We start from the raw sequence: 21,182 nt of genomic DNA, 5'->3' as shown, positions 1-21,182 counted from the left end.
TCAACAAATTAACGCCTGAGATTATGTCTAATAAATCCATATTTCCTGATGAAATCTCAGTACGAACAACTCGTAATACTGAAAAGATGATGTTACGCTTACCCAAATGTAAAACTGAATTTTATAGAAAATCATTTATTTATTCAGGTAGTCAAATCTGGAATGATCTGCCGCTTGTAATCAAACAAGCCCAAAGCCTAGAAATTGTCAATAGAGCTCTAAAGGATTTACTCACGTGATTACACACTCAATATCCAGGTTTTGCTTATACACTTAATGCTATGAACCTATGTTTTAATTGTATTATCATGTTTTATACCATAAAGTCTTTATATGTATACAATTATCTATGTGTGTGTCCAAGTGAAGAGGTGTGGGTGTGTATGAGTATGTGTACACTGTGTGGAATGAGGTGCTGATTTGGTGCTTGCGGTACAAGCGTAGTGGCTGCGCTGCGGGTGCTGATTTTCTAGTTTAAATTTGAACTAGAAAACTGGCACTCGTGGTGCAGTCGCTATACAGCGCTGTATGTGCTGAATTAGCATTTTATTTTTTACAGTGTATATACATATGGATGAGTGTGTGTGTGTGGGGTGGGGGTGGAAAGCGTGTGCGAATGTGTTTGGCTGTAGGTGGCCCATGAGTATGTATTGAGGGTGTATGCATGAGTAGGCCTACATTATATAGTTCAATTGTGTAGAGATAAGTATTGTAATCTGTAGCTGCATTGCTATTCGCTTTGTTTACCATCACCTTTTTACGTTAACTTTTAACTGTTAAATTTGTACCTTATTCTGTAAACATGGAACATTTTAAATTAGTCTATTGTATACATAAGTTTGTATCTATGAATTTGTTATATCTGTATATATTATGTATATCTACTTTGTAATTAAAGGGCCCCAACGAAAACCAGTGTTTGTACTGATTGGGCCACTCTTTTTAAATATGTGAAATAAATAAAAATAAAATTAACAAATATATATGAAGGGTCAGAGGTACGTATCCAAAAACTCCCAAAATACCATGCTTGCTTGATCATCTGTAATGTATGATGCATAGGATATTATGTTTACCTGGATCTTATGCTTCATTGCCTGAGCTTTTCCAACCAGGCTCTGGAGTTGATCAACCTTCTCCTGGATGACCTTCTCGTGATTCTGCTTCAAGTCATTCATCTAAGAAAATAAATACAATCAAACTCAGATGAGAAAAGGTAGTGTTTATAATGATAATAACAATAAGAAATCCAGTTGGTGTAGTCCCCATGCAGTAATTTAGCAATGATTAGAACAGGGGCCTATTTCATAAAACTTGTTACAATAACAAATTTACAATAACAATTTTTCTACAGAACATTTGTCAACCCATCGATTGCTGAAATTGACTGTTTATCATCATCAACTTCGTCTTCACAGACATTTCAATTTGTTACAGTGACTCTTATCATTTCATTGTGTTTCAACATCAATTTCATCATCACCAGCATTGTGGACTTTAATTTAAGGAACCTTTGCCAGCCAACTTGGATATATATCATTTTGAATAACTCAGAACTGAATCTTCAAGATATGTAAGATGTATTATTTTGTTTTGTTTATTCTGTGTAAATAATTGAAAAAAACAAAAATAACCTAATCAAAATTTTCTTTGTTATTTGTTAGGTACATGTATTCAATATCGTAACAAATAATTTTGGGGGCTTGTCCGGGAAAAAAAGCCATTTGCACAAAAAGCCAATTTGAAATCAAACCAATTGTCCAGAAACAAAAGCCAATTTGAATTCAGAACACATTTTACAACTTTGAGGAAAGTTCTTGAATATATTGTATAATTACTTCTATATATTCCACTATGACTACATTTAATGTTGAAAAATTTCTTGCAATGACAGAACTGTCATATGATCACTTGAAGTCACTGAAAAAAGGATAATTTGATAGTAGTTTGTGACCATTTGGGTGTATATCTAGCCCCAGGTTTAAAGAAGGCACTACCTTAAACATTTCATGGAAAAGAAATTGCTAAGCTCTTGAAATTGCAGGTTTGTCCAGGCAAACAACACACCTGCAAAAACATCAACTTGGTATACACTAATGAGTGCTTTATAAGCTGCTCTACATAAACTTCTTTTTATCACGTCCATGTATGCAATTGAAATGTTAATAGGATAAATGCAGGTGATATTTATACCTGTTGCTTGTAGAGTTTTTCTGATTCCACATTGGCAGCTTCTAAAGCTTCCTGGTGCCGTTGTCTAAGTTCCTCTACGTAGTTCCGATGCTCCTAGGGGAATAACCAGTAAATGGAGGAGATGGTCATTAGTACACATAGGCCAGGTAACACAGGGCGTACCAAACAATCGCACAATTGATTTGTATGATTAATCGCAAATAATGCCGATGCATTCGATCATAAATCAGTGCACCCAGGGAATAAGCAATAAATGGAGAAGATGGTCATTAGTACACCTAGGCCCGGTAACACAAGACTTATCAATTTAATGTTTCAATTGACTTTTATGATTAACTGCAAATAATGCCAATGCATTCGCTCTTAAAAATCAGTGCTCCCAAGGGAATAAGCAGTAAATGGAGAAGACAGGCATTACTCCATCACTGTTCTGTAAACACACAGCTAATAATAAATCATCACACCTTTGAATAATTAATATTTGTATGATTAATCTAATTGTCCATGATGCCAATTGCCTTTGATCATATTAATCAGTTCTACAAATGATAAACTCTAATACATTTTGCACAGGACTCTGTAATGCAAAACTGAGTGACTGATGACCAAAATGTGTTTTATTTTATGATTGATAAAATTCATTGTGATGTTTGATCAATTACTAAAATCATTTGCATGATCGATTGCTATGCTCTGTGTAACAAGGCTCTAGGCACAGTAAAGCAAATTGAACAGAATCTACATCAAGTGCATTGTTGCACATTTCAATTATGAGAACTGCAGTTCCTCAACGCAGTTCCTAAGGGGACAAGGGATGGGAAATGAATGAGATGGGCTGAACTCTATCTCAACCTTAATAGTCAACTCAGAAGTCAGTAAATGCATTGTCAACAACTACCTACATACATGTACATGTAGCACTCTGTGCAAAAATGCTGCAGAATATTCTTTCATTGATATACATTGATTTTCCAGTATCTAATCTGTACAATTATAATAGAACATATTTTCACATTTTGATATATTTTGTGTTTCACTAGATTTTTGTAATTTTGCTCATGAAAAAATAGAAAGTAACTGGAAGTAGCACAAATATCAATTGATCAATGAATACCCATTAAACAAATCCAAACATAAAATGTGTACATGTACGTCAATATGAGATGTACATGTAGGAAAATTTAAAAAGCCATATGAAAAATCATAACCAGAATTCTCTATTGCAACTACAGCAATAAAACTTCTTTTGCCACAACAGTTTCAATTTCAAGCTTCTACGTGTACCAGTATAATTTTATGACATAAGCTGTGAACCATATGCCAGAACCTCGGCAAACTCCTGGACCGAACTGTTCATCTCCCCCTTGTGTTTTCAGAAGGAAATCTACAAAGAATTTGAACACATTGTAGTAATAACAACAGGGAACAGTATACTCATTGATGTACCTGCGTAAGCTCTTGAATCTTATTGGCCATCTCTTCCTCGTGTCTCTGGTTGAGTTCTTGTGTACCCTCGCTCTGTTGCGCCCTGAGTTTGGCGATGGCCGCCTTGCTCCTGGATGCGATGTCTTCAATCTTGTCTCTGAGCCCCTTGGTGTCTACCTTGTACTTCTCCTGTAGCCGCTCCAGGGCCGAGTCCTGCTCCAACTTCTCCTGTGGTCAAGACACAAAGAAGGAATTAGGAAGGTGGTTAATATTCAAACCACAGTTCTTGCTGATTTCATATTAATGATAAGGCTGATTATGATAATATTCCTGGATGGGATGTCCTCAATCTTGTCTCCAAGTTCCTTGTACTTTTGCTGTAGCCGCTCTAAGGCCGAATCCTGTTCCAAATTCTCTTGTGGTCAAGACACATGAAATGAAATCCATTCAGGTGGTTAAAATGCAATCTATGATTATTGCTGATTAAATGTAATGTGCAGATGTAGTAGAACATTCATACACTTTACAGAAAGGCCTGATGTGCTTTCTATAATGGAAGCTGAGGAGGCGTGAAAGCTCAGTCGATAGAGACGTGGTCTCCAAATCAGGTGACCCAGGATCGATTCCTACTTGGTGCGCAAGTGCCCTTTCACAGTTCCAGGTCCCCTGGAGAGGACCTTAAACCCTTGGTCCTCTAGTGGTTTGCATAAACCTTGCATGCTAAATCTTAAATAGCAATAAGGTCTAGAAAATCAATACCATTTTTGTTAAATATGAAATACAGTTCACAAGTCAAAAACAATTCAATGCTTTTAACTTGAATGTTCATGCAATGTCCAGAATTAAAGATTGGCTGGTACATGTATATTTCCCTCCTATGTGAATTTGAGGTGTCAATTTCTTATGTGATTTACAGTGTCCAAGATAACAACCACTTACTACAAAGTTCTCTTCTCAAATGCAGTCCAATAACAAAAGTCGATGTACAAGAGCTCTCCAATTTATATTCTTCAAAATACATATTCCTTATTCCTAGACCACAGAAAAACTAGCATGCTGCTCTCACATTCACTAGCCTTCCAGAATTTACAAATTTTAGCAAAATTGTTAAGGGCTGGTCATTTTGAGTTTCCGTATGAAATGACATCAGTTTAAAAGGACAGTCGTGTGGTTGATCTACAGGGATTTGATAAATGAGGACTTCCACCTAATTAATGTGCTTTAAATTGAGGTCAGCACGCTTTGGATACCGTGAAAATTTATTCCCATTCCCCAGTTGTCTGGCTTAGTGCTAATGCCCTGATTAAAAATAGCACAGAGCTCAGTAGGTTTTGTAGCTCTTGGGTTGTAAACAATAAATCATGTTCTGATTGGAAAAAAGATGTAGACTTTTTTTCATCATGCTCATAAATGGACAGTGCAATTTACATGCTGATGACAATATTGACATCCAATTTCAAATAGAATAGTTTACTGTACATGTAGGCCAACTGTAAAATGTAAAGCATATGAATATAAATTGAAATTTAAAAAGAAGTGAATTATGGACATATGATGTAGAATCTTGGAGCCTTTTTCATAAATCAGTTTGTAAATACATGTTACGCACAACTTTAAACATGGCAAGTTCTCTCTGTCTGAATATAAAGAGAACATTTTTTATGTAACCCAATCTGATTTTGAAAAAAAGAAAGATTAAACTTATATAGAAGCTTGTCAACATTGACAAATTTAATCTAGAAGGATCAGATTTCAACTGAAGATGAGAATTAAAATGACTGAGAGTTTGATTTATCACTATTAAAGAAAGAGTCACCAGCACTGACGGATCCAGCAGGGGGGGGCATGTGCCCCCCCCCCCCTTTTGAGAGGCATAATCAATATTTGTAAAGTAAATCACACAAGTGTGCCCCCCCCCCCCTTTTTTGAAAGGGAGGACCATTTTTTTGGGGGGTGGGCTTGTTTATCAAATTTTCCTCAGGGAAAATGTGCTCCCCCCCCTTTTGGAAAATCCTGGATCTGCCCCTGGTCACCAGTCATGCCTAACTTATAAACAGCATTACAGTATCAAACAACATCCTTGTTTATGCCTGAATACTGGTACATGTAGGTGTTTCATAAAGATTTCTGTAAGTTATGAGTGACTTTACGCATGGCCGCTGATACTTTCTTTGGTGCTAAATTAAAATACACATGATTTTCATTTGATTTAATGATTGTATTTGGGGGGTCAAAATAAGCTTAAGCGTCTGATATATTTGTATTTTACTCTACTTACAGATTTCATGGAATCAATAATTCTCTGAAGCTCGTCCTTCTGGTTATCCTGTGCACTGACGGCGGCCATTTTCTGAAGTTCTCTCTCCTCGATGGCCATCATCATCTCTGCCTCTTTCTCTTTCAGTATCCTCTGCTGTTGTTCCGTGTGTCTTTGCAATGCCAGTTCATGTTCACGATCCTACATGCAGATGGATAAAATTAGGTAGAAAAGAGGATTAAGTCTTCATAAACATGGTGTTACTCTGTTCAAAATTACATGTATGTAACTGCAAATCTATTTGATGCAAGTACATGAACATTAGTACATGAACATTCAAAACAAGTGCAGTATGTCGCTTAAAATAACTTTGTACGGTTATGACACTTGTTGTTTCATTGAGATAGAAAAAAACAAAGTCTAATTGGACTGAGTGTTCATTGGGCGAATTAATGAAAATAAAATAAAATTAGAACAACTGGTTTTGACACGAATTGGTCAGAGACGAACTGGTAATTAGATGAAGTGATGATTGGACCAAATGGTTGTTAGACGGAATGTTGATGGACGGAATGGCATTAGATTAAATAACGGTAGACCATGTGATGAGTGGACGAGTTGGCAATAGACGAATTGGCAATGTACCCAGAGGGTTAGTGGGAGTAAGTTAATACATGTAATTGTTCAAAAAGGGAAGTATATGTCACCAGCAGAAGAAAAGTGGTATGTAACTAATGAAGACACGAGGCAGAGGTCACTAAAAAATATGAGGTAAGGGGCACAGTGACCTGAGTGATGTAATGCTGCAAGATTTAGTCAATTTTAATAAACATAAGATTACTATTTCAAAAGGAAACTGAAAAACATCAAGGCCTCCGATCTCCTTGAGGACCAATCCAGATCTGGGAGGCTTTTCACGAAACAGATAGTGAGAGATTTTCACTGACTGTTGTTATAAGCTACCCAAATCCTCCCATCTGATTGGCTCAGAGCAAACTTGTTGGTGAAAGTCACTGACGATTGGTTTCGTGAAAGACTCCCCTGCTTGTTGATTGATATGCATGATGCTCATTAACACTTCATCAAGATGATCTGATCATATGTCAAGGAGATTAACCACTTCCTATACGACATCTATTGCATCTTAATGCCATCGTAATTTAAGAGATACCAAGATATGATCCGAGATGATCTTTAAACCTATAAAGAGCAAACCTAGAGCATCTGATCGATTCTGGCACTTTTTAGCTGATAACAGATCATACCATTTTCAATTTCCATGTCAATTTTGATATAAACACACGCCTTTCTAATTTACTTATAAACAGAGATCATCTTTGATACCTTTAGCATCCATTTTGTTAAATGTTGATTTCAGATCTTTAACAGAATTTAAAAACTTAGTTTTCATTTTGATCAAACATGGGATGCTATCAGATTGTACCAAGTCATGTCCAATCGTCCATTTTATCAAACATAATGAATCATACAATTTAAACTATATTATACTTCATTTCCATTTTGTCATACATTTTATGAGATGACCAGTAAGAGATCATTTCCAGTGTCCATTTTGTTTAACTCCGAAGAACTGCAATATTTCAAGCCGTCATAAGATCAGTCAAGTTCAAATCTTCTAGTCTACTTTGCCAGTGAGTTCATAAAAATAGCGACACTTCTGTTCTATATTTCTTTCTACTTTAAACGATTTTCACACTTCATGCAGAGACAAAGGATGCAGACAATTTCAAATCATCATCTCCAGCGTGCCAAACAATGATGAGTTGATACAAAAACACAATCCCGATTCAAACAAGAAACTAAGAATGAGTCCACATCGAATTGGTGGAATGAACACGACATTACAAAGTGTTTGGATTTGAGAGTGTTTATTGATTTTGTTTTCTTAAGGTTTCAAAACATCAGCAACCCAGGAACGCTAAAAAGACCACCCAAAATGCTGAATACTAATAGGTGAATGTTTCCAAAATAAATAAGTAGCCAAGCTGTTCTCAATAAAAAATTCCTAATCATAATGCATAATATGTGCAGAACTTTGCGTTGAAATTTGTGACAGTGATTAAAGTTCAATGTTCTTTGTCAAAACTTTCATATCACCAACCCCTAGTATTTCTTACACTGTCATTCGTGGGAACCTGCCTTGTTTACAAGTTCAGCATTTCTCCGAGAACGATATTTGACCGATAAAGATCGCTCAATTTCTATTTTCGGCATCCTCTCTTTTTCTCTCACGGAGGTTGAAGGAAATTACTTGAGCCAGGGCGAGGGGAGAAGAAAGAGGGAAATTATGAGGAAATCACAGGGTCATTTTCAAAAGCAGTTTCATCACCAGAAAGGGATGAAGAAAACCACAAGTCCAAAGAAATATCGAGAGTGCATGCTATACAAGGAAAGTGAAAGACGTACAGCTTATCACTGTATTAATACAAAATAGGTTCAGTGAAATCGTGTGCAATGAAATATGGGCAAAGCGTATGACAAGAATAAAATGTAGGCCAAGGACACATAAATGTACCGGTACTAATTATGATATACGTTGTCTTTCAATCATGAATTAGGCAACATTTTTGGGGAGGGATGTGAGTGGTAGGGGTCTTTTCAGCCTATTGCATTACACTTTTCATCATATACATGTACATGTAATAACTCTATTGTAAAGTGAAAGAATTTGCTAAAATCTTGATTCTTGTAAGCATAATTTTTGTTGATTACTTTCACACATGAAAAAAATGAAAAAATATATTTGTAAAACTTCAGAAAATGTGAATGTATAGATGTGACAAAATTCATTTATGACACACATTGACCATACCCAAGAAATGATAAAATTTGGATAAAATAGAAGGTTAAAAATACTTCTCCCCCCATAATCACAATGGCCTTTATGAGAAAATAGCAACACCATAAATGTATATCATTACAATGGCAAAAATGTTTCTGACAAATTAAATCTTGCATATCTTTACTTCAAGACCGATGTGTACCTATACCAAGTCTCATTAAAACATTTGGCAAATCTATGGAGGTGGTAGTTTGCTCAGCAGGATTTTTTTAATATACTGCCATAAACATGTCGTTACTATAGTAACACAGAATACAAATAGGAACATGTTTTCTTGCACATCTGCACTTCAAGACCAATATGTGTGTCAATTGTCTCATGAGCATTCAATGGAAACTGAGAAATAGTGAGATCAATAAGATTTGCAACGGACAGACTGTCAGAGCATATTATACATGATTCCTCAATATACCCCTTAAAAACTTTGTTTGGCAGTGTATGATAAATGATAGGTCACTGAAGAATTAATGACGATAAATTGGTTTTGTTTTCACCTTTTTCATGGACATACCCTTCCTGACATAAAATCATAACACTTTTTGGCCCAATCTTATATTTCAACACAAGAAAAAATAACCAGAAGTTCAAGATGACTGTCATCATATTAGGTTGTAATATGTATTCATATATCTTTACATGGATATAAGCTGCTTTTTTGTATGCATTACGTTAATGTCATATTTTATTTTTGTTGTTGTTGATAATTATTATTATTATATACATCATTAATATATATATATTTTTTTATTATGTTGAGTCAATAAAACACAGGGAAAAAAAAGTAACCAGAGTGTTAAATGAAATACATGTAGGTAACTTACAGCACTATGAAGCACCCTCCATGGGCTTGTCTTACAAAGAGTTATTATCGATCACATCAATCCCAAATATGGAAATCCATACATGTACAAATGTAGATGTCATAATTTTTTCGTGCAGGGAATTTGTATATCCTTTGGATTATCAAGACAACAATGCATGCATGAGTATACATCATACTTAGCAGTTTGACTAGCGTTTAAGATGTTGAATTTCTGTCTTTCTATAGTTGCGATTAATCAGATTAATCTCAACTCTTTGTAAGACAGGGCCCAGGAGGCTTATAATAATGCAAAAACAATTTCTACCCATTGGGCCCCAGGGCTCCACACTAACCCTTTTTTTCTACTGGTCCAACCTATTCATGTCGGACCAGTAGATACCCAGTTTTTCAATTTTTTACTGGTCCTAACCTAAAATCTACTGGTCCCAAAAAATAAAGAAAACATTAAAAAAAGGCGTGAGTTTATTTTGCTGTCCTTTCTTGTTACCCCCCCCCCCCCCCGAAAAAAAAAAATTAAGGAATGAAAGACAAAAAGAAAGACAGGAAGAAAAATTAAAAGAAAGGAAGGAAGGAAGAAAAAAGCAAAGGTAAATTAAAAGAAAGGAAGGAAGGAAGAAAAAAGCAAAGGTAAAGAAAGGATAGATGTGAAGGAAGGAAAAAAAGAAAGAACTAAAGAAAGAAAGAAGGAAAGGAAGGAAAGAAAGAACAAAAATAAGAAAGATAGAACAAAAGAAAAAAAGGAAGGAAAGAAAGAAAGAAAGAAAAAAAAGAAGGAAAGAAATGAAGCAAGCAATAAAAAAAAAACTAAAGAAGGAAAGGAAGGAAAGAAAGAACAAAGAAAAAAAAGGAATGAAGGAAAGAAGGAAAGAAATAAAGCAAGCAATATAGAAAGAAAGAACAAAAGACAAAGTAATGAAAGAAAGAAAAAAAGAATTAAGCAATAAAAAAAAGAAAGAAAGGGTAAAAGGAGAGATGGAAAGAAGGAAAACAGAAAGAAAGAATTGAAAGAAGGAAGAAATCAAGAAAAGGGTAAATGATAGAAGGAAAGAAATAAAGAAGGGAGGAAGCAAGCAAGCAATTTAAAAAAAAAGAAAATGTAAAAGAATAGATGAAAGGAAGAACAAAAAGAAAGACCGAACTTCAAAGAACGAAAGAAGAAAGGAAAGGAAGCAAGCAGTAAAAAAAAGGTAAAAGGATAGATGGAACTAAGGGGAAAAAGAAAGAACAAAAGACAGAAAGAAGAAAGGAAGGAATGAAAGAGAGAAAGGGCTGAAAGAAGGAAGAAATAAAAACAAGAAAGGATGGATGGAATGAAGAAAGAAACAAAGAAAGTAACAAAGAATGAAGGAAAGAAAGGGAAAAAGAAGGAAGGAAAGGAAGAAAGAAAAAAGAGATAAATGTAGGATGGATGGACTCAAGAATTAAAGAAAGAAAAAGAAAGAGCATTAGAAATAGAATGAAAGACAAAGAAAAGGGGAAAATGAAAAAAGAAAGACAGTAACAAAAAAATAAAGAGAGGGAAGAAACAAAGAAAGATTGAAAAGAAAGAAGGAAAGAAAGATTGAACCTGAAAGAAAACAAAGGAAGAAAGCTAAAACTATCATAAATAAATTATCAGTTTCTTTTTGGCTCAATTAAGATATAGCTACGAAAGAAACCAAGTGTATCAACACACACACAAATGCATATGTGGGGCTATCATGTATTCAGACGATATCACTCGAAACCCGATCTCTTTGAACTAAAACAGAAGTGAAAATTTCTCCTTTTACTGCTTACAAATGACAGAGTTACCCCAATTTTTAGGAAATATGGACATTATAAGAGCTTTTCATTAGTGTGAAATGTGAATTTTGACAGTTCTGTGAGAAATTTCTGCCAGTGGTTAGCCAAGCTTCGTTCGTGCAGCCAGTAGAAAATTTACCATGTGGGCTGTGTGGCTGGCTAGCCTAGCCGTATGTACACTGCATGTTACCCTATTAAATATTGCATGCGATTCATTCTGTGTGTGTTCTGTGTGTGAATGCCAGAATTTAACGGGAGGAAAATGGTTTGCAATTTGAGTCATGGAATATTTTTTATGTTTATGTTGGACTAGCGAATTTGACCATTTCTGGAAAAGTTACTGGCCCAACAATGGTTTTTATTACTGTTTATGTCGGACCCATAAATCTTGCTATTTTTGGAAAAATTACTGGCCCGACAATGACATTTTTTACTGGTCATGTCGGACCAGTAAATCTTGCTATTTCTGGAAATCTACTGGCCCGACAGTGATTTTTACCGGTCTGGGACCGTCGGACCGGCGCTAGTGTCGAGCCCTGCATGATTGGCTAAGGATTTTGATAATATCTAGAAGAATCCAGTCTTTTCCCTTGCCCAACAAACCAACAGACATTCCAATCACATAGAAGGAAAGTAAAAATTTTCACATTCCTGTGAAGAGCTTCCCGAGCAATCACAGGATTTTCGTCATTCAGTCAACCGACGGTTAACGAGGCATGCGATAACGCCTTCTCTTTGGTCCTTGATTGGGGACAGCTTCCTTTGCCTCAGCCGGGAGCAAGACAGATCATGTGACAATATCACTTTGATCTTCAGGGTTAATAGTGAAAGGTGAGAATTTCTTGAGATACTTGCACTTTTAGATAAAGACAATTCATGGATGCTATATTCAAAGGGGTACTCTAGGTTAGAAGTAATGTGAATTGAACAGATAAAGAAAAATCAGACAAACAAAACACTGAAAATTTCATCAAATTTGGACAAGGAATAACAAAGTTATGACATTTTAAAGATTTGCATTATTTTGTTGAAACAGTTCTATGCATGTCTTTAATATTCAATGAGCGAACTGATGTCATATCCCCATTTTATATTCTTTTGTATTTCATTACATGAAATTATGTTTATTACAATTTTTCCTCCAAGAAATAAAAAAAATGGAACGACAACTGATTTAATGCATTAGATAGTCATTGCTGCAACTTATTTTATTACAAGAGAGACATATCATACACACATGTATTAAAACATTAAATCCTAATGATTTCATGTAGAAAAGGGAAAGTAGAGAAGTGACATCATCAGCCCATCTAATGAATATTCATGACGACGTGCATACAACTCTTTTCACAAAATATTGCTAAAATTAAAATTCACTAACTTTGTTACTTGTTATCAGATTTTGATGAAACCTTCAGCAGTTTGCTCAGTGAATTTTATTCTATTTATTTAGAATTAGATATAATTATTTTCAGCTTGGATACTCTGGAGTACCCCTTTGGGCACTGCACTGTAGAGTGGTACCGGGGTAACCTGAAAGGGTTCCATGCAGCTAGCTCACACAGGCCCGTATTCTGAACTCAGGTTTAAATCAAACTCTGGTTTCAAGATTTGGTGAAACTATGGATAGCCAGTAGTGACATTTAATCATTAAAAGTCAAGGTTCAATGTATCAGCTCATTTGACTCTCAAATCTTTCTTATTAACTGTCTGGGAAGGATAAATAAGATTGTTACTTTCAACATTATAGAAGCACATTAATATGTGAAGCATCTAATGTAAACAAAATTTTGATGTGTTTGGCTTTCCATAATTTTAGCACAGAGTTAAACCATGGTCTAAGTTAAACCTGACTTCAGAATACAGGCCTTAGTGTGTACACCACAACTGATGCCTTCCGGCCATGAGCTCTACTCTAAAACAAAGTTCCAACCAAGATCCTTCGTCTATTCTCTTCTTTGGAGTCTAGGAAAATCTCAAAATTGCTTTTCAGTCAGAAACTGAACGATATCTTTTTGCAATCTCTTATCATTTACAATGTCACAATCATATATAAATCTAATTATTGTTGTGATGAAGTAAGTCATTATTTGCAACCCTTATCAGAAACGTAATAATTGCTTTGGGGAGAAATAATAGATTTGTGGGTTTTTTCATGAGTCTGTTTTCTTTATTTGTTTTAAATGTAGACTGATTAATGAAATAGTTGTAAAGTCACATTCAACATGAGGGATAATATCATATTCTTTTTATTTCGCTCTTTCTCCTACTTCTCTTACCCCCTCTGTATCTTAAACTGTTATTTTCATCTGATAGTAAGCAGGAATGCAAGTACATGTATCATTTGTAACAAGTATCGTTTGTGATATAAAGTATCCTTGGAGTAATTACGTACACAGTGACTTACCAAATTTCTGATTTTCAATCACTCGTCCTTCTACAACAAAAATAGTCTAGTGTGTTTACAAACATTGCCAAGTCCGGTATACAAAAAGTGTGTTTGTTCCTATTTATAGTTTGAAGTTTGAGTTCATTAAGCCCTAATTTAGCAGCCAAGCTATGTTCGTAGAGAGCTTTGGGTTGCTCATTCAAGAGGAATTAAGACATTTTGGGGTAAATGTCAAGAAGAATGTCAAGAATGACGCACGATCTGTCACTGAGTGGTGAATGATAAGGAGTCAGTGCTAATTGGATAAGATGAAGAAAGGCCATGGGGGAAGTGTAAAAGAGACAAAGACATAAAGAGACAGAAATGATTGGAGATAGAGAAAGGGAACAGTGGATAAGCCAATAAATGGAAAAGAAAACCAAGAAGACAGAGGTTGAGATTTCAAGACACTCATGAAGAGGCACATAAGGACGAAGAGACAAAGACGAGAGACAGAAGGAGAGAGGTAAGGGGGCAAAGACTGAATCACAAAGGGGAAAGGGGAAGACTGAAGATAGAGCTCAACGAACGGCAGGGAAGAAAAACAGCGATGCAACAAAATAGAAAGAACATGCACCCCTGCAATATGATGATGGAAATATTATCTATAAGAAAACAGAATCTCAGAGAGGCATGATGCAAAGATTGGACGTTCCAAAGGCAAATACATGGAACACTGATTTTGTGTAAAGACAAGGAGGGCCTACATGTATATATATGTAATCAGGAGGGAATGGGGCCCCAAAAATTAAATGATAGAAGGAGATGCAGGGCATCATCTAGAAAATCAGTAGAATCCCCCTCCCCCCCCCCCCCCCCGTCCCTGAAAAAGGAACGAAATAAAGACACAAAACAAAATGTTTTCCACTTCCAAAGAAGCACCAAAAAAATAGAACAAGTTCAAACCAAGTGGGTATAAAGAAGAATTAACTTTTCTAAATTGTAAAATAAGGGAAAAAGTAATATTTTGATAAATACCCACTGCCTAGCAATCTACATGTATGTGCCCCTATGATAATAGCCCCCTTCACAAACCCCCCCCCCCCCCGTTCCCCCAAAAAGGAAGGAAATAAGACACGAAACAAAAAAAAAATCCACTTCCAAAGAAGCACACAAAAAAATAGAACAAGTTCAAACCAAGTGGGTATAAAGAAGCATTAACTTTTCTAAATTGTAAAATAAGGGAAAAAGTAATATTTTAATAAATACCCACTGCCTAGCAATCTACATGTATGTGCCCCAATGATAATAGCCCCCTTCACATAATATTACTTGGGGGCGTAATCACATGACAATTTCTGACGTCTTTTGGCATGCAATTTTGGCAAGATCTCAATAAGAAAAAAAGATTGAAGCCACCATAAAGAACTTTGCAAGAGAAAATGCCATTTTGAAGATGAAGGCGGAAACACATGATTGAATAAAAGGGGAACATTCACGTACCTATATACTTATACATAGACAAAAATTGAATTAAAAAATTGAATTATAAACAAGGAAATCAAATTATGAAACCATTTTCATTTTGAATGTTCACTATCTTTATGGGAGGCCGTCCTTTGGAGGCCATTTTGCAATATTACACAAAGATTTTACAGGAAGCAGCGGTAATGAAGAGTTCTTGAAACCTTGCAAAAATGAGACTTATATGTAATTTTTACATGAATCATAAATGTATTTCTGTCCTTTCTTGCTATTTCTATACATTACACTGAACCCTTTCTTCATTAACACTTTATACAGAATATGCATCATTACTACACAAGTGTTCTCTTTTTTATATTAAAGAAAAATCATCTTTCAGCATGATGTGTCCCTCTTGGCATAGGCGGAGTGTAGGTGGGTGCCATCAAATAGTCCTACCAGATAGGCCTCGCTAGCTTCATAAAGGAATGCTAGAAGTGGAGCTCTGTATTGAGATCTTGGGCCATCTCCCACACTTAGCCAGTGGAATGGGACTTTAAGCCCCCAAGTAATATTATGGAATAGGGGCACATAGATTGCTAGGCAGTGGGTATTTATTAAAATATTACTTTTTCCCTTATTTTTCAATTTAGAAAAGTTAATGCTTCCTTATGTTTGATGACGTCTCTGTTTTCACTCACCATTCCACAAGGGCTTCAGCAGACAAAGCAGATCACCGGCGGATCCAGGGGGGCAAAACCGGCCCATGCACCCCCTTTGAGAGGCACAATTAAAACTTGTAAAGTAAAAAAGTTTTAAGCCCCCCCCCCCCTTTGGAAAATCCTGGATCCGCCCCTGAAGCAGATACATGTATTAAACATATACTTATATCTCTTTTGTGGCTTGGAAAGGATCAAAACTTAATTCAATTTTTTAATACCATAAAAGTGCTTTTTCTATAAAGGACTTTAAAAAAATGTGAGACTTTGGACATTCAAATATTCTGATTCAAACATTCAAAACAAAATATTGTCATAAACTTTTCATTGTTTTCAGCCTCTGGGACATGGGTGACAATATAAAGAAAGAAATTTCAATGGATGTCAAAGAAGATTAGGAAATCAATCAAATCTTTTTTATCATACCTTGGCATGGAGCGATTCTTGGTATTCCTTTTGTTTTGTTTCCATGGCAACCTCCCAATGTTTGTTTCTCTCCTGGATCGCTGCTTCTTTCTCCTTCAACATCTCCTCCTTCAGATCATCCTTCTCCTTCTACAATGATGGGGAGAAGGGGTGAGAAAGAGAGAGAGGAGAGCAGGATAGTGAGAGAGAAAGAGTGAAAGAGAGGGGGAGAAGGAGATAGAGATGGATTGGGGAAAATAATCAAAGAAAGAACTTACTTGTTGTACATTCTCTATACATCTCATAATCTTTCACTGAAGAAATATATACAACGATTTACAAAAACAGAATAAACAGTACATGTAAGTGAAAAAGCAAATAAAATATTGATGTAACTTCTGAAAGTTTCCATGGCGAAGAATAATAGTGTAGTAGGTATCACAGTACAGCATGCACCTTTCTTGGGCAAGTGTTGGTCCTGAAAAGGACCACCCAAACTTGACGTTTCGACAAGTGTGTTCTTGTGTCTTCCACAAATTATTGGGAAAAAAATGTGAAAATTATAAACTTTTAAAATAGATCACTTGCCATGCCTACAGATGAAAGGTACCAGTCAGAATAACAATTCAAAATGTAAGAAAGTTAGATGCTTTATTTCAAGGGTAGGAGACTGAGAAGACATACCTCAATGGGTGGCATCATTCAAGCATGCCAAGAGGGTCTAATTGTCCTACTGTACTTAAAAAAATCTGAATGAAAAAACCTAATGGCAACTTTTAAGAAGGGATCAATGGATTAACTTTGAATACATATAATCCTGAGATTAAGTCAGTTTTGAGAGTTTGACATCTCGTTTTCTCTGCTTAATGGTCCATTTCTATTTTTGATAAATGCCTTGATCATGGTCAGTCAGTCTGGAAGCAACATTTTCAGTCATGCATCCATAATTGCGCTTACATGTACATGTACTTTCAAAACATGATCATCAATTTTATTTTGAAAAAAAGTTTGTGAAGAACACTCGAGAGTAAGTTCGCGACTGATTCAATGACTCAGCACTGGGTAGGAAGTATGGAAGATGACAAAGCAGAAGTCATAATATTCAAATTGTCTCCTTTTATGAAAAGACAATATAAACTAAACTTATTGTACATGAGCCTGTGGAAGCAGAGACATGCAGCTGTCACCCAAACCGTTCCACTGGATAACTACTGAAGCCAAACTGAGATCGCAGGTATTCAATGATTTGCATCTGCAACAGCCTTGTTCTTCTGTTTCTTTGTGTTATTTTGAATATTAATGATTTATGATATTTCTTTAAAAAAAAAACACTAAAGAAATATTTGAATGTCTTGTAATTAAGTAGGAAATAAAACCTGAAATCGAATTCAAAACTTGATCATCTTCTAGAAAAGATGACAGATTTTAATATTCAAATCCACTCACCAAAGCCATAGGTAAGCTCAGACATGGAGGCCATTTCATAAAGCTTGTTATAATGACAAATTAGCAATAACAGTTAAAAGCTACCGAAATCCTTCAATCCGATAGGCTGATAGTAAATTTGTTAGTACAGTGTATATTAAAAAATTTTGTGAAACGGTACCACGATGTTCAGACTATTTTTATTCTCAGTCATGTTCATGAGTTTTTCCTTGAACCATTAATAGCCCCGCTATCCACAGGGGGTCGACCAATATAATAGCACTTCATCTAAAAATTGACATATCCCAGGTGTCAATTTGGCCTATATTTCACCTTCAGCAGGAAACACCTTGTTAACATGTAATAGGCTATCTATTCACACTTTCAAACACTGCAATTGACTGTCTTAGTCCAACCTCGGCTGATGTAAAAAAAAAAGTATCCTCAACTTTGAGGGTTTATAAGAAAATTGTTTCCAAAAGCCAACTAGTCAGGATCTATTTGTGAATTATTTTTTCAGGTATCCTCTATCTTGTTCCAATCTTACAAAACTTAGTGGACATTGAGTTTTTTTATATGTTAATTCTTTGTGAAAATTTACATATGAAAGTTTGGGGCATCTTACGTACATCCTCTCTCTGGATCAATGTTTTATTTTTATTCTAAAAATGTATTTTTCTTTAAAAAAAAAACCAGCAACTTATCTTACAATATTAAAGTGATTGATATCAGAAAGTTTACATCATGATATTTACAGCCCATTCCATGCTTGACAAAGGTTTTTTTAACACTTATAAATAATAAAGGATTTGTATAGCACACATATCCACCTTGTTAAATGCTCAAGACATTCCTATATTACCCCGGCCAAGCTAGTCTACTACATATTCCAGTGCTCACAGCTTTTTAAGGAATTACTTCCTGCTGGTAACCATTTACATGCACCTCACCTGGGTTGAGTGCAGCACAATGTGGGTAAATTTCTTGCTGAAGGATAAACACGCCATGGCTGGGAGTCGAAACCCCGTTCCTCAGACTGAAAGACGAGTCTTATCCACTAGACCACGAGGCCCCCACGTATACATGTATGAATATGTTTGCATAATTTGCTTGGGGCCAACCAAATACATTTTCATGTAGGTGTTTTCCAAGTCACAAAATGTATCCAATGAAACAGATGTTAAATTTAATGTGCTACACATCTTTAACTGATTAAGGGCATACATGTATATACACGTGAATTTGAATAGTGACAGGCACTTTTGGTGGATATACCAAAACTGATAACAGATTTTAACACTCTGTATTAATACTCTTTACATGTACATGCAGAATCCTATTTTAGCAATGTAATGTCATCTGCTAGTCAGCTACTACCCTTGTCTGACATTGCATTCTCAGATTGATAGGCATTTCTTTAAAGTGTATGTAATTGTAAATACATTTTTAGATTGAGAAATTTTGTCTATTATTATTTTTATTTTTTTGGTGCACAATAGGCCTACTACTTCATAACTTGTTCATAAGGCTTCAATATTTTCCCCAAAAAATGCAGGGGTGGATGTTTCTCCTGCGTGCCTTTATACATAGTTAACGAAAACCTACTATCTGATAATGACCTTACAACAGAGGAGCTTGATCTCGGGGGCTTACAACCATTAATCCTGTATCTTAACAGAACATTATTAAAGGGTGGGGATTCTTCCTGCCGGTGTGTAATCTTCCATGCTGTGTTATAATTTCCTCACGTGGTGGATAGAGGTTCATAGACTGAATTCAGCAGGATAAGCTACGAGGACAAGACTTTAAATTCATAAAATCCTTATTATGGTAGTATTTGTCACACACTTATCAATACCATTCAATTATTTTTGTTCATTAATTTTTCTTTATTTTGATATTTTCATTTATTCATTTACATTTCTTTCATTACATCTACTTTCTTTGTTTTTATTCTTCTTTCATTTCATTTTTTATTCTTATTTAATATTCAATAATTTTTATTCTTGCTTTTATTCATTTGTTTTTTCTATTTTTATTTTTTTTTAAATTATTATTATTATTATTATTATTTTTTTTTTTTGGGGGGGGTGGAATAAGGTGTACAGCTTGCCTAAGCCCCACCATTCATCTTACAAATATCAATTGTCGTGCTTGATAGACATATGAAGGTCAATTAGAGTAAGATCAGACATGACTTGGCTGACCCAGTCACCCTAGGCTGTAGTCAGTCTACAGGCCTTGACCATATCAGTCCATATCAAATATCACTAATCCAAAGATGCTCAAGTTGACATGTCTTACCACATCATAGATCACGTTGCAATATTTCATTCTGAACTAAACAAAACCATGTACACTTGATCATATGACTGGTTTATTTCCAATTGGTCTAATGCCGATTCATCCATTTACCAACTTGTCTACAATCAGTTCATCCACTATCCACATTAATAGTCTTAATAGCCATTTCGTCCACTCACCATTTTGTCTAATAATCAGTTGGTCCATTAGACATTCAGTCCATATACCATTTGGTCTAATTGGACTTAATGTTAATTGGGCAAAATGAATGAAAATAAAATGGGTATTAGACCAACTGGTTATGAGACAAAGTGGTCATAGACGAACTGGTGATTAGACAAAGTTATGATTGGACCACATGGTTATTGGACCAAATGGTTGGTAGATTAAACGTTGATGGACTATTAAATGGCATTAGACTATTAACGAAAGTAAACCATGTGATGAATGGATGGGTTGGCAGTAGACGAATTGGCAATTTACCACACGACTGTGCCTGACCCACACCAATAGCTTAGACCAAAATTTGCCCCTTTACACATGTATACTGTTTTAAAATTATGTCAGTACCATGATGTTTAATCACAATTTTGTTGGATATCAACAAAATACAAATACTGTTATCTCAACCTTTTACACGATCTGTTATTCTTTCAAAAATAAAATTTAGTTGAAACTTTACATGTACAATGCCTATAGGGAATTATTTGCTCCTTTCTTCAATTTTTAGATCAAATGATGGTCAATAATGGAATAATACTGTATGCTGTCAAAATCCATGACTTTAATTGAATGTTTTGGAAATAAATATACATGTACATGTACTTCTTTGTACGCAACCAGTAGTATATGAAAAATCTTCGTTGTATAAAATTTATTTGTAGTCTTCAGGCAAAGGAAATCATACTGAACAAAATTCTCAGAAAAAGAGGAACATATGCATCAAAGTAAATCCAAGTATTATAGTGCCCTGGCCTTCACTTCACCTAAGATATGCACTGACTTTCACAAAGCTTTATATCATCAATGAAAACCTAGTTACAAGCTAGTAAAATCAAGCAAACTGATTGGTTAATAACAAAGTTGTCATAGATTTTAGAGGCTTTTTTTGTCTGGATAACAAGTTTTGTGAAAAGTGAAAAGGAGGCCCT

At 35.2% G+C, this 21,182-nt stretch overlaps 1 protein-coding gene across 4 annotated transcripts in view; it reads right to left on the bottom strand.

Annotated features, from left to right (window-relative positions):
• Nucleotides 1–7,590, bottom strand: part of LOC129275091 (myosin-9-like) — a 33,692-nt gene extending 26,102 nt beyond the window's left edge. For 3 of the 4 annotated variants that reach the window (XM_064108989.1, XM_064108991.1, XM_064108990.1), the window contains exons 1-4: nt 5,897–6,072; nt 3,640–3,846; nt 2,194–2,286; nt 1,077–1,178 (exon numbers count right to left, since the gene is read on the bottom strand). In XM_064108989.1, coding sequence (XP_063965059.1) covers nt 1,077–1,178; nt 2,194–2,286; nt 3,640–3,846; nt 5,897–6,001 — 507 coding nt within the window. In that variant the 5' untranslated portion in view covers nt 6,002–6,072. Of the gene's footprint in view, nt 1–1,076; nt 1,179–2,193; nt 2,287–3,639; nt 3,847–5,896 lie in introns of all 4 variants that reach the window. The other variant, XM_064108988.1, reaches the window with a different exon arrangement.
• Between the last annotated feature and the right edge of the window lie 13,592 nt (nt 7,591–21,182).

This window comes from Lytechinus pictus, chromosome 13 (assembly GCF_037042905.1).
Source record: "Lytechinus pictus isolate F3 Inbred chromosome 13, Lp3.0, whole genome shotgun sequence".
In the NCBI taxonomy this organism is placed as follows: domain Eukaryota; kingdom Metazoa; phylum Echinodermata; class Echinoidea; order Temnopleuroida; family Toxopneustidae; genus Lytechinus; species Lytechinus pictus.
This window is presented reverse-complemented; position numbering and strand designations above follow the sequence as displayed.